Source organism: Polyodon spathula, chromosome 20 (assembly GCF_017654505.1).
Source record: "Polyodon spathula isolate WHYD16114869_AA chromosome 20, ASM1765450v1, whole genome shotgun sequence".
Classification (NCBI taxonomy): Eukaryota; Metazoa; Chordata; class Actinopteri; order Acipenseriformes; family Polyodontidae; genus Polyodon; species Polyodon spathula.
The window spans coordinates 21,673,148-21,686,014 of NC_054553.1; the positions used below are offsets into that span (position 1 = coordinate 21,673,148).

Below are 12,867 nucleotides of genomic sequence, written 5' to 3' on the forward strand. Positions count from 1 at the left end.
TTCAGAAAGCCTTTACCAGTGTTGATGAGGTAGAGCCTTACTTAATGCCTATATTTTATGCTTGCAAGTCATTTAAATAAAATGTAATTATCTATTATAGTTAAAATACTTAATATTTACCTAAATGCGGGTCAGCTGGATGGCCACAGACTGCCCATAAGGTACCAGACAGAGGTATAGGATGAAAAGCCTCTTTTAAATGCAGATAAAAAAGATAATCAGATACATTACCCAGACTCTGCAGATACAAACTATTTCAAGGTCATTGGCATGTTTACAACAAAAACAATGGCAGCACACTATGACAGGAAGGCTATTATTCCTGAAAAAAGTCTACATGACCCTGTCCTTTTTTTTGTCTTATCATGGGTTAAGAAACTTCTAAGTGCCAGTGGGTGTCATTTTATGGTAGTTAAGGAGGGCTATACTAATATTTTGGAAGTCATGCATCAAAAGAATCATGCAATCAATCAAACTTTTTTGTAAGTTGTATTACAGAAACTTTCCAATTCTACTTACCTAGTCATTTCCATCCAGGTGTACAGCAGATGTAAGCATTCTACTTGTCATCTCTGCTTTTTTTTTCTGATGGTGAAATGTAATTACTGTATTTGTTAAATGTTTCCATTAAGGTTTCCTCATAGCACAGAAGAGATTTGTAAATGTTCTGTGCTAAAGATGTACCAATGCCGAAACCTACTACATTAATTCAATTGAAGTAACTATATACTATTATATATGCTTTGTTTTAGGGTTACTCAACAATGTGACAGTCAGAATAGCTACAAAGAAGGCTGTAACTGGAAAATACTTTCCAACAGTGTTGTTGGCCAGTTCAGACACTGGAATGGAAACAATATGAAATATTGAGGCACTGGAAATGGAATTGACCCACATGATCTTCTGTCAAAGAAAAACATCCGGTAGTCAACAATTTCAACTCTATTATTTATTGATCACAAACTACATCATTAACACAGACATACATTCAGGATACAAGCAGTAATATAACACTGTTTTCTTAGCATCTTAAACCTGTCCTTAATAATATAAATACATTAAACTACTACATGTTAAACAATCATGGAAGCAGCAATTTGACACAGTTCATTAAACCAAAGCTAGTTTTTACAGTGTGCTTTTTCCTACTCTTTTTTTGTTTTGTTTATGTTGGACAGTGTGGAAATGTTGCTGTGTTTGCTTTATCCTACCAGTAAGGCTCAACACCATAAACACTGCCCTGTACAATAGTAGTGTTCTGCAAAGTTAAAAGAAGACTTTATTACCAGATCTTTGGTAATGTCTACAGTGCCAAACAGTGGATAAAGTTTCTCATTAAATGTGTCGGTAAAAGTGTAGATATGAGATCTCCTCTCCACATTGTAAAATGAGAGCTGCCCTTCCTCAAAATCGAGATACACACCCACCTTCTGGGGAATGAGGCTCATGGGGAGAGGCATGTAGGGGACAGCAAGAGCCTTGAGCTCACTGCCCCTCTCCAGCCTCAGAGTCCAGAAACCTGACTCTGTGTTTAATGACTTGTACCCTTTCCTCTGTGCAGACTCTCTAGTAACGCCTAGTCTCCAGTCTCTCAAGCCCCCTACCTCTACCTCCCAGTAGTGTCTTCCTGAGGTGAACCCCTCCCTGCCTAGAGCACACCACCAGCCATCAAATCTCTTTGGATAGTTTGGGAGGTCCTGACGTTCGTAACCACATCTCACTCGTTTCTCATCCTCAGATAGAATAAGATCAGGGTTTGCTGTATCAGGGTCCAAAGTCACATCATCTGGAGATGAGACAGTGATCAGTAAGACATAGCAATGCTTTCACAAAGCCATGAACTTGTCTGTTGCAAACTATATGTTCTACATTTACATTTGTCTGTAACAGTGTTGCAGTATTATCATATGCATGCTGTAAAACTGAACTTACTTTGGCCTTGTTCTGAAATTTCTATTTCAGCATTAAACATTTAACATATCAAATTATTTATTAAAGGTCGTTCCATTTGTATATGTTTACCTAACTACCTCTAACCAAGTTTAGAGTGTATTTCTTGCTCACTTTTACTTTCTCAGACCCATAAGCAAAGCAAGTCAGGTCTGTCATACAAAGAGTGCAGGAGAAAGTACACTCTCAGCTTGATTAGAGGTAGCCACAAAACATGTATAAACAAATGATAAGACTTTAAAGCTCAGTTGTGCAAGCACATGTTTCCATCAGTGTAAAATACGGTGCTATTAACCAATTAGGGTCCAAACATTAAATCACAGCAGTATTTATATCCACTGCAGTCTAGCTCACTTGAATTAGATCTCCTGAAAGTTTCACTCCAAAACAAATGGAAACAGTACCTGATGCACTACGGATCCACTTCCAGACTAGAAAAAAGAAGAGGCATTTAAAAACCTGTAACAGACTGATAATTTCTGGAAATCAACAACTACAACTAAAGGCTGCAATGGTTTGATTTACCTGTGTTAGGGATGTAATTTGCAGCATCTGTGGAGAAAAAATACAGTATTAGCTGAGCACATTTCATTAAATCAATATAGAATCCATAAAAATGAACAGAATGTGATGACCATGTACGTTGTCACAAGGGTATAAATTACAACTCTTATTACAGGCGTCATAATATGATTTATGTACAGGATAAAACAATGAGAAGTGTTGAATCAGTAAAATGAATTCACTGTTTCGAGTTCCGTTAGGCACGAGAAACTGGATTATTTTTCTTACCAATTTTGGGTTGTTTATGCCACTTAAAACATTTATTCCCAATTGATACTTGCTCCATAACAAGATTCAATTGATTGTTAATTTGGCAATAGGACTTGGTTATCGCTACTTTATATTTATTATGCTTAGTTCAAACAGTTAAATGTTTATCTTTCACATTGCGGCAATCGTGAAATCCCACTTACACAGACAAAAGTGTCTGTTGTAAGTGAAGATACTAGCAAGCACTGTGCTTTAGATGTAGAACATGAAACTGGCATTAGAAAAATAAAAATGCAAAAAACAAAGGAATGTGATGTGAGAACAGAGAGGAAAGTTATTGAATGTTATGCCAAACCTAAACAGATGCAACCCTAAATACCATTGCAAGTGATCGGTTTTCCAGATGTACGGAAGTGGGCTGAAGGCTTGTTTGAATAACGGTTATAGCCAAGAACGAAATGCAAAAGCCGAGTTTAAACAGGTTTACAAAGTAATGATGAAATTGCTTTTGTTAGTGAAAAAAAAAAAAGAAATACAGTTCTTACTGTTTAAACATGTAATGAAAAGCGGACTCTCCCAGAATGCCATAGCTATCTAACAACACTGGTTGATTAGTAATTAGTTAAACTATTACACCTGTTCGTAATTTAACAAGCCAGGCAGGTATACAAGTTTTCAAAGATTTCAAAAGCTGCCTGTGGGAAGGTAAGGAACTGTGTATAGACCTGAATGCGGTGTATCTTAAAGCAAATTACATTAAATCAGTGATTTATGTATATTTAAAGTCAGTTACCTAGATTAGTGTCTGACTAAAGTTAGGGATCCTGTTAAGTTTAGTTGGCGCACCAAAACATGAGCTAGAGTTTATCTTTGTTTTGCAGTGTTCGTTAAAAGAAGCTGTGTTCCTACTGGAAAAGGAACACAGCAGAAAAATAAACCTACTAGTATGGTCCTGTTTAAACCCATCCTTTGTTATTGAACGTGCTTTATCCACCAAAGATGTGTGAGGAACCCAGAACTATGTTCAAAGTTATACTGTTAATAAAGAAGCTTTGTCAAAATTTGTAATTATGAAAAAAAGTTTTACTTGCTTTAATTGTTAATGTATAATTGTATTACCCTACTTCTAGCAAACACTATGAAACTGAAATCGCAAGCCCTTTTCTAAGTGTTAAGTTTTAAATGTGTAATACTAATGAACTGTTGAAATTATTGCTGCGTAATAAAATGGTATTCACTTTTCTGTTGAATTGTTCAAACTGTGGATTCGTTAATCAACAATACATCTGCACAGCACTACCCTTCTCTTCAATGCCACACAGCCAGTTTTTGCTAGCAGATTGGTAAAATTACTCAACCAAAAGATATAGGTTGATGTCACAGAAATGTTTTATTCTTGTTTAATGGTTTTTCGTGTGCGTAAGTTTGTATTAGTTGTGGCACGGGTATGAAAGTAAGCTTTGTTGATTACTTAAGTTTTTTCTACGTGTAGTTTCATTTTTTATAAAACTGTATTTTATTAAACTGCAAACATGATGTGTGCATTTTCAAAACACATTCTTTTAGTTTTTCATCATCTGTGAAATAACTAACATCTATCCAGTCACCGACATGACGGAAACTGAAGACCTGAATGGGAGAAGACCTGGGCTGGCTCTGAACAGGTTTAAGGTTAGCATGGTCCAAAGTAGACCTAAACAGAACTTGGTGTGTGTGAAGGGTTGCCCAGTCCCTAGATACACGTGCACTCTATTGTTATTTTGGGTGTTTTCATTTGTTTTCTTATAAATATTGTATTTTGTGCGTGTTTATATGCGGGCAGACAAAAAAGTCTGCCCTTTAATATTGTGTTGATTCAGCAAGGAGAGGGTTAACTTCCTCTTCCTGACCTCACGTGTGGAATGCAGGTGGTCAGGAGATAAATGATCGCCAATTGTCTCATTAGCTCCTGACCATCTGTTATATAAGGTCTTGCTCTCAAAGTGTGCGAGTCTGAGTTGGAGAGAGGCGTGTTGCATGTAAACTGTAAAGGAACAAACAAATGCGACTGTGAACCATCCTGAAGTTACTCGTGTCCTTTGTTTGTTTTTGTTTTTTTATTTTGGCCATCGAGACGTTTTCTTTTGTATATTTGTGTTAAATAAATATGCAGCGCAGCCACACGGTTATTCCCCACAGTCCTGTGTTTATATACTGCTTCCTGGCCTGATGTCATCCACCACAAGCCAACCTGTAACAGTGTCTCATTCACTAAACTTCAATTCACTCGGTTAAATAAAGCAACTTATTGAACTGGATCATTTGTTTCATTCACTTTATGATTCTCTGTTTTTCAGTGTGCGGATTGGAAAAGTAACTCCCTTAAATTAAGTGAATTGTGTAATGCAGAAGTTGCAGATCAAAAAGCAAGCTGAAGAGGGAAAAGAAAAGATGACATTTTCTACAAAAACTTTGCACTAGGTAAATTCCACATACTTTTCCAATATTTTTTAAATTATTCATATTAGATTATCATCTAATGATAAAACCTTGCAGTTACTAGTATCTTAAATATTTCATATAGTCTATTTCTCGTTATGAAAAATGTTTTAAATACCACATACATAAATACAAAAGTGAGGTCAATCACAAAGGAAACAAATACATTTACTGTACATCATTTCTACAACATTGTGTAAGTATAATGATAAATGTTAATTTGGAAAAAAATGTTCACCCATGAATGTAGTATTCTAAAAGATGGATAGGCAGATATCCTAACCTTATAAAATTCTCATAGTTTGAGCATTGCAAAAGTATAATGAATCATAGTGAAAGCATGGTAAAGCATATTAACATGGCTAACCATGATAAAATAATATAACCATGGGAAAAGCTTGGAAAAACAAATAATGTACTGTGGTAAGCTTTTAAAAGCGTACTGCGTTGCCTGAGGTTAACTAGCACAGACACAGGCATTGAAAAAATCAATCCAAAGTGCCGTACTCCCAAGAAAGTATAAATGAACACAGAGAAATCCTGACTGAAATATTCATTAACTACCTTCAAAGGTATTAATCACAGGAAATTTGCCTACACGTGAAACCTAACGGAAATGCAGGTATTTACCACATGGAAGAGACTTAAAGTACAAAATGCCCTGCACTGTGAAGTCTCCCCTTACTCACCACTTTTCCGGGATCTTTGCTTTGTAGAAAGCCAAAGCTGTGGAACAATTCCCTAAAACATAAGGACAAAAATATGACAATATGTACTGAAACACAAAAGAAACACAACACTCGGGTCTAATGGATTTAATCAAACATTTTTCACACACATATCAAACAAAATCACAGAAAATGTGAACAAAACTACAGATCAAAAAATCATTGCAAGTTTTCAGTATGAAACGTGACACACTGTCAAAATGAAAACATTACGAAGTTAGTATTGGGTATGACCTCCCTGAGCATTAACAGAATGCTGGCAGCATTGACACATAGACCTGATCAGCCTCTGGATAGACTGCTGTGGGATATTCTCCTACTCTTCCTGTGCAGCTGCAGCCAGCTGGCGAAGGTTGTCTGGTTGCAGATGTTCTATTGGAATCAGGTCAGGAGAAAAAGCTGGCTACAGCAAGACCACGACATTGTTTTCTTGAAGTTGTGTGAAGACTAGCACTGTGTGGTCTTGCAATGTCCTGCTGGAAAATCAGCACTTCTGGATTAGCTTGCAGGAATGGAAAAACTGCTGCCTCAAGGACTTCGCTGAGCAGTACAGTTGCCCTCAATCTGCACCAAAGGTATTCTTATGTTAAAGGAGATTCCTCCCCAAATCATCACACTTCCACTGCCCCACCAGTTGGCTTAAACGCCGCAACAGTCAGCATAACGGTCCTGGACCAGTGTGGTGACCCTCTGCCTTCCAGGACATGGCCTGTCCCTCACAGAGCTGGTTTCCTGGTTTCTCTGGACTAGTCTGCTGATTGTTGAAGCTGAACATCTCATTCTCCGGGCAACTTCTCTCACAGACAGGCCACCTTCAATCATGCCGATAGCAAACAGGTGATCTTCATTACTCAAGCAGGGCATGATTGTACCTTTCTCTGATCTTACATCAATTAAAATCATGTCTCTTAGAATGGCTATTTATACAGATTCTAAATCAGCTCACTTTGGCAACTTTAACTCAACTCAAATACCAAACACTGAGCACATGGCGTTTTTATGAAATCACGACTTCAGCTCAGTAGTTTGTTATCCCAAAGAACAATTCTACTCAAACAATCAACAAACTTATCTGCTCACTATTTAAAATGTAAATAACATTATGTATGTGTCCAATAAGCTACTGTTGCGTTTTCATTGTGCATCAGTATATAATGCAGATGCACTCTGTGTATTTAAATGGAAGCTATTGTGTAGTCTGAATGGATTGACATGGTAAAAATATATTTCGGTGTGTCCTGTGAGATTGAATACCAAATGTAATGGAACTTTGTTGAGAGAATTGTAGAATACGTCTATATATAAACTGTCAAAGTGTTTGGTCTGTATCATTAATATGACCAGAGATGTGTTTTGGTTCATGACTTGTTACTCTTGAAAGAAGAGTGGAGAATAGTGGAAAGAGAGAAAGAGGAGAGAAAGGCTCATATTCAGAGACTTCACTCACTCTCAATGAATAATCCTGAATGACTGGTGGTGTCCCTCAATATGACCCAAAGATAAAAGGAGATAGACAGAAAGAGGGTGGGGGGGAAGAGAGCATGAAGTATTCTAAAATGTAGACAGTGATGGAGTTTGAGTCTGGTCCAGGTACCTTGTCCATGTCCTCTACGAGCAGGGTCCACATGATGAATTCCATGGCAGGGATGAGGTTGGGGAGGCGCCCACGCTTCCACTGCATCTCCAGTTCCTCCAGCACCAGGGCCACACTCTCTCCAGGCCACATGCAGCGCTAGTGGAAGGAGTAGAGGACAGCATGGCAGACTGTTCTCTGGTAAGGGTTATAGCAGCTATACGGTTCAACTGAACATCGGAGAGAAGCATTTAATTTAGGCCACCTACTCATCTGGACACAGTTCAACACATTCGTCTAACATGTTAGAGGCTAGATTTGAGTGGAAACATTTATATTTTTGACTAAAAAAACTAAAAAACAAGTATAAATACCAAAATCACTCTACTTAACCACAAAACATTATGAATATGAACACCAACATCACTACATTAAAAAAAAGCACTGAATATAAATGCCAACATTAATGTATAAACAAACGACTACCAACCATTCAGTAAGAAAACAACTTTAAGAAAAAAGCTGCATGATAAAAATATCACACTGTATGCGTACTTAATACAAGATACTACAAAATTGCTGGGTTCAGCTTACTATAAGTATCTTACTTTTTCAAATGCATATTATTTAGCCCTGTTATTAATCACGGAATTAAGGGATTTGCTGTAATATTGTCTCATTCTAGATACTGTAGTTTATAAAATTGCTAGGCACAGGGGAATGCATCTGCTACAGTACAGTCACACTGCTTACACTGCAATATCACTGTTTCTAAAAAGAAAGATGGTAACATTTTTCAAAGTTGTATCTCTGTGCTTAAATGAATGTCAGCTGCCTTACGGACTGAGATGCTGTGTTCTCATTGTATGTCTCCCACAGCTCTCTCACTCTCTACCTCTGTCCCACCAGTACCTGAGACATGCTCTTCAGCCCTCTTGCCCACTCAGCAATGATGCGCTGACCATCCTCCACACCTCGCTCATCCCCCTCTCTCAGCTTTTCCACAGCTAGTCCAGAAATATCCACTTTCTCCGGCCAACCGTGCGTCTGTTGAAGCCTTTGCTGGTGACAAAATACATCACAATCATCATCTCTCCACGAAAAGGTTAGCTCCTGTGAAAGGGGGCAACGGCAAACATGTCTGCATCAACGACAGTGAACTTCCACATTGTCAAATCGTAAGGACCAGGGGGGGTGTTAAGAAAAAACAACAACTTTTGGAGGTAAACCCGAAATATTTCCACTAGTCAAACATAATAAATATTACACAGAAACAGAAATTCTGAAATCAGTCGCAACGCTCTTATTCCTGACTATGCAATAGGCTGTAGTTCAGAGGTTCCATTTAAACTAGATGCAACGGCTATGATTTTCCCAAACCAAAACCAAACCTGATGCTGCCATTTCATAAAATTCCAAAGCGGAAGATACCAACAGAAGAAAAAAAGGTGTGTTTTTATATAAGGAATATATATATATAAACACAGGCTCTAATGCTACTACCCATTCCTGGTGGAAACCTACTCCCAATTTCCCTGTACATGTACCTTAGACTCCAGCTGTGCCGCCCATTCCACAATAAAACAACGACACTCCTCAGGGCTCCACGTGTCTTTACTCATCCAAACTCCGATCAGTATGTCCGAGTTCTTAATAAGATGGATGTACAGTTAGGAAGATTTATTCAAAATAAACAAAGACATAAATGTAAAAAATATTACTGCTGTTGGTATTCTGCATCCCTTGAATTAAATGAGGGGTGATACACATGCTTGTCACCCAGTCCTGTGCTTGGTAACTACTAAACTACTAGGTGCAACCCCATATAGACACATACTAATTGTGGTGAGTTAAGTACAGTCTCTTGTGAAACACTGTTTGTGTAGCAGATTAAACAATGTCGATTAAACAGTAATTTAGCTTTTTTGTTGAAATTCGTCAGAGTGGAGATTGCGGTAAAACAGTCGATAGTCACAGCACCAATAATTGGCTAGTCAGACAGATGCTGGGTGCAGCACTTATTGGAATGTGTGTCACATTCTCTTCACCTCACACACTCTGTTCAGCTCTCTGGCCAGCTCCATGATGAAGAGCTGGCACTCCTCCAGGACTCGGTCATCCCTCTTCTCACGCCGCGAGGCTTTTCTAAGAGTCTCCTGAAGCACGAACAAAGCAGCAAATACAATTAAAGGACATATTCTCTATTTTCTTTGGACTTAAGATATGGGGGCTCATTTCCAAAACCAGAAAATAAAATGGCATTTCTAATTACACTTTGGAAGAAAAAAAGCTTTGAAAAATCAGCCCTCTAATATTAAAACCAGGAAATATATGAAACCATGTCTCACTTTTTTTCACTATTCTCTACCACATTATCCCCGTTCTGTCTTTGCTAATTCCCCCTTTTCTCAAACAAACCTTGATTTACGCATTTAAGACAAAATACGCATTTAAGACAAAGTGTGTACCTTCAAGACTGTCTTCAGGTTCTTTGCAGGTTCTATGAAAAACTGCAAGCACTCCTTCAGCATCTTTGAAAGTTCTGCAAATTTCTCAAGGATAAATAAAATAAATATATTTATAAAAGAAAAAGAAAAAAACAGACAAGCGACCACAGGGACATAATGACAGAACAGTGTGTAATGATGAAGTAAAATGGATATGTTAAAAAATAAAGCAGAACTATCCTTTGATGGCAGATATTCCTGAACCAGTCTAGGTGGGTTACTAACACAATATTGACTGGGTGCATAAAAACATAATAGAATATCTCTGCCAGTGTAAATGGATACTTTTAAACCATGAACACACTTAAAACAAATCCTGCACTAACATATTTTATGTAAAGTTTGAGGTTGGGGACTTACATACACAATTGATTCAAGTATCACATTCTTTCACAGCTACCTGCACAGGTCGTCAGTGCAAGCATTAACAGGTCTGTCGAAGTGAGTCTATTCCTTATTTACAGTTAATTTAATTGCCTTTGCTGGTCAACAGCTGAGACACAATTTGTTTTCATTGATGGCTTATTATTTTATTATTGGTCCCGATATAAAACAACAAGCTAGCAAGTCTAGCACAAAATGCTGCACACAGCCTTTGCACACACCACAGTGTATGACGCAGTTATGGGAACGCCTACAGACAAAGTATCTTATATAATGCTGGGCACAAACAATTTAATTAGCACTGTACATACTAACAAATTAGAGTAATCTCACAAATGGTTTCTACAATATATTTTACCCCCGTGGTTTCACGAGTTATGCATGCACACCTGTAGTTTTCTTACCTGGTTGACAGAGCTGCAACTGAAATCCCAAATCTTAAATAAAAAAAATGACAGCGCCCCAAACAAAATATCCACCTTAAATCAATCTGTACTCGCAACAACATACATTCGCGTAATCTAATAAAAATAACTCGTTACAACAGCTTGACTGACAACTGTACAATAACAATAACGTCTATCACCTACAATTACGCATATGTAATACATAATGACATTCTAAAATATTAGGTGAGATGCACAAAAATATACATTCCATACCTGAACATATGGAATTTCAGAAAAATGTAAATCCTTAGCGTGCAAGCTTTTCGCTGTATCAACACTTCAACTAATGCAAGCTTTACCTTTAACAAGCATAATACTTTCTGTTTCTCACCAGTCTTCAATTAAAATGTACAGAAATGCATTTCAATGTTGACACAAACACTAACCTACATTAATATATATATATATATATATATATATATATATATATATATATATATATATATATATATATATATATATATATATTGCAAATGTTAAATGCTTACTTTAGTACTAAAAATGTCCAGATATATCCCGTTACTTTGTTCCAGTAGTCTGGTGTTGAGAGACACCGTTGGGAATACCTTTCGAAATACAAAAACAAACGCCACAATTCACTGCAATAGCGCCTGACCTAAACTGCAGTACTCCGTCAGGCTGGCAAAAACCGCTTGTCGTTCCAGTGCACACCAACTGCAAACATAACTTCGCCCACAGGGGAGCAATTCAGTCGCCATCTTGGTTGTGGCTTTTGCTTTTGGAAATGTAGTCATCATTACACTGGGATTACAATATAGTATGTGTAATCACTATATTAATATATTGTTCCAGAGTATTACACCAAATACATTTTAATAAGTGCTTTACATATCCTGCATTGAATATGGCTGAAATAAACATGGAATATGTATTTTCAAAAATATTTTATGCAGTATATTTTATATTACTATATTTTTAAAATGCATTTTAAGTACTTTGATTTTACCGGATAACATGTTACTGCTTTCCTTTCCACACGGCTGTAAATTCAAAATTAGACCTGTCAGTAACATGAAAAAGTAGCTTATCATTCCTACATTCAGTGTATGCACATGTAAAAATGTAAGATATCTTCAGATACCCCTTCGATTCTGATACTCTCAATAGCTAGTGCACAACTGAAAACCTCCTTCCCTGCCTACTGTATTGGGTGACGCCATGCTGAACATTCCGGTCTGATGAGATGAGAAGGGTACAAATCTCTCAAACCCTTCCCAGATTCTGATTCGATTGAAGAAATGATTTCCCTCTAGTGCAGTGTCTTTGTTTTTGTTCCTCAGCTGTCCACGGAAGCAGGTACAGCATTGCGAAGAGCAGCAAGGGCTTAAAGAAATGAGCTGTGGACATGGGCTAAGAACTTAATATATTTAGCCTAGAACAAATAAGTCAGGAGGCCATCACTGGAGTCTTTAACATTTTGAAAGGAGTTGACATAGTTTGCCAGAACCAATACGTGCAACACAGAAACCAGGACCAGAGGACACAGCTGGAAATTAAGTGGAGATAGGATCAGGACAGAGGGAAGGTGACACTTCTTCACACAGAGTGGTGAGGGTATGGGATTGGTTACATAGTCATGTTGTTCAGGCATAAACACTTGGCTCTTTTTAGACCCAACTTGGCAAAGTTCTGAGATCAATCAGCTACCAGTGGTTATTTTCTTGTGTTCTATCATAGTGGTATATAATAGATGTATATAATAACAAAATATTGGCTAGCTGTTGCAAACTATCTATCTATCTATCTATCTATCTATCTATCTATCTATCTATCTATCTATCTATCTATCTAACTATCTATCTACCACTATGTTATCCTACAATAACATGATACAGTACAATATGGATTTTAAAAGGTCACAAGGTGTCCATTGCAACACCTATAATTATTAAACACTCAATTGTGCTGAATTAAGAAATCCCTCAAACTAAAATTCAATGACAAACGTTTTGGCTACAAGTCTTTTTTAAGACATTGATTTGAAGACATTGAAAAAAGCATCT

At 37.3% G+C, this 12,867-nt stretch overlaps 1 protein-coding gene across 2 annotated transcripts; it reads right to left on the minus strand.

The window, feature by feature from the left end:
* Positions 1–875: 875 nt before the first annotated feature.
* LOC121295404 (butyrophilin subfamily 1 member A1-like) lies at positions 876–11,507 on the minus strand. 2 transcript variants are annotated; one of them, XM_041219973.1, is made up of 10 exons: positions 11,332–11,507; positions 9,972–10,045; positions 9,552–9,659; positions 9,051–9,152; positions 8,416–8,565; positions 7,525–7,662; positions 5,892–5,943; positions 2,476–2,502; positions 2,355–2,381; positions 876–1,786 (listed from the first exon to the last, which is right to left on the minus strand). In XM_041219973.1, exons 2-10 carry the CDS (start codon positions 10,032–10,034, stop codon positions 1,221–1,223), a joined length of 1,233 nt encoding a protein of 410 aa, XP_041075907.1. In that variant the 5' UTR covers positions 10,035–10,045; positions 11,332–11,507; the 3' UTR covers positions 876–1,220. The 2 variants fall into 2 exon arrangements, with proteins under 2 accessions (XP_041075907.1, XP_041075906.1); XM_041219972.1 differs by having other exon boundaries at positions 879–1,786; positions 9,972–10,055.
* Between the last annotated feature and the right edge of the window lie 1,360 nt (positions 11,508–12,867).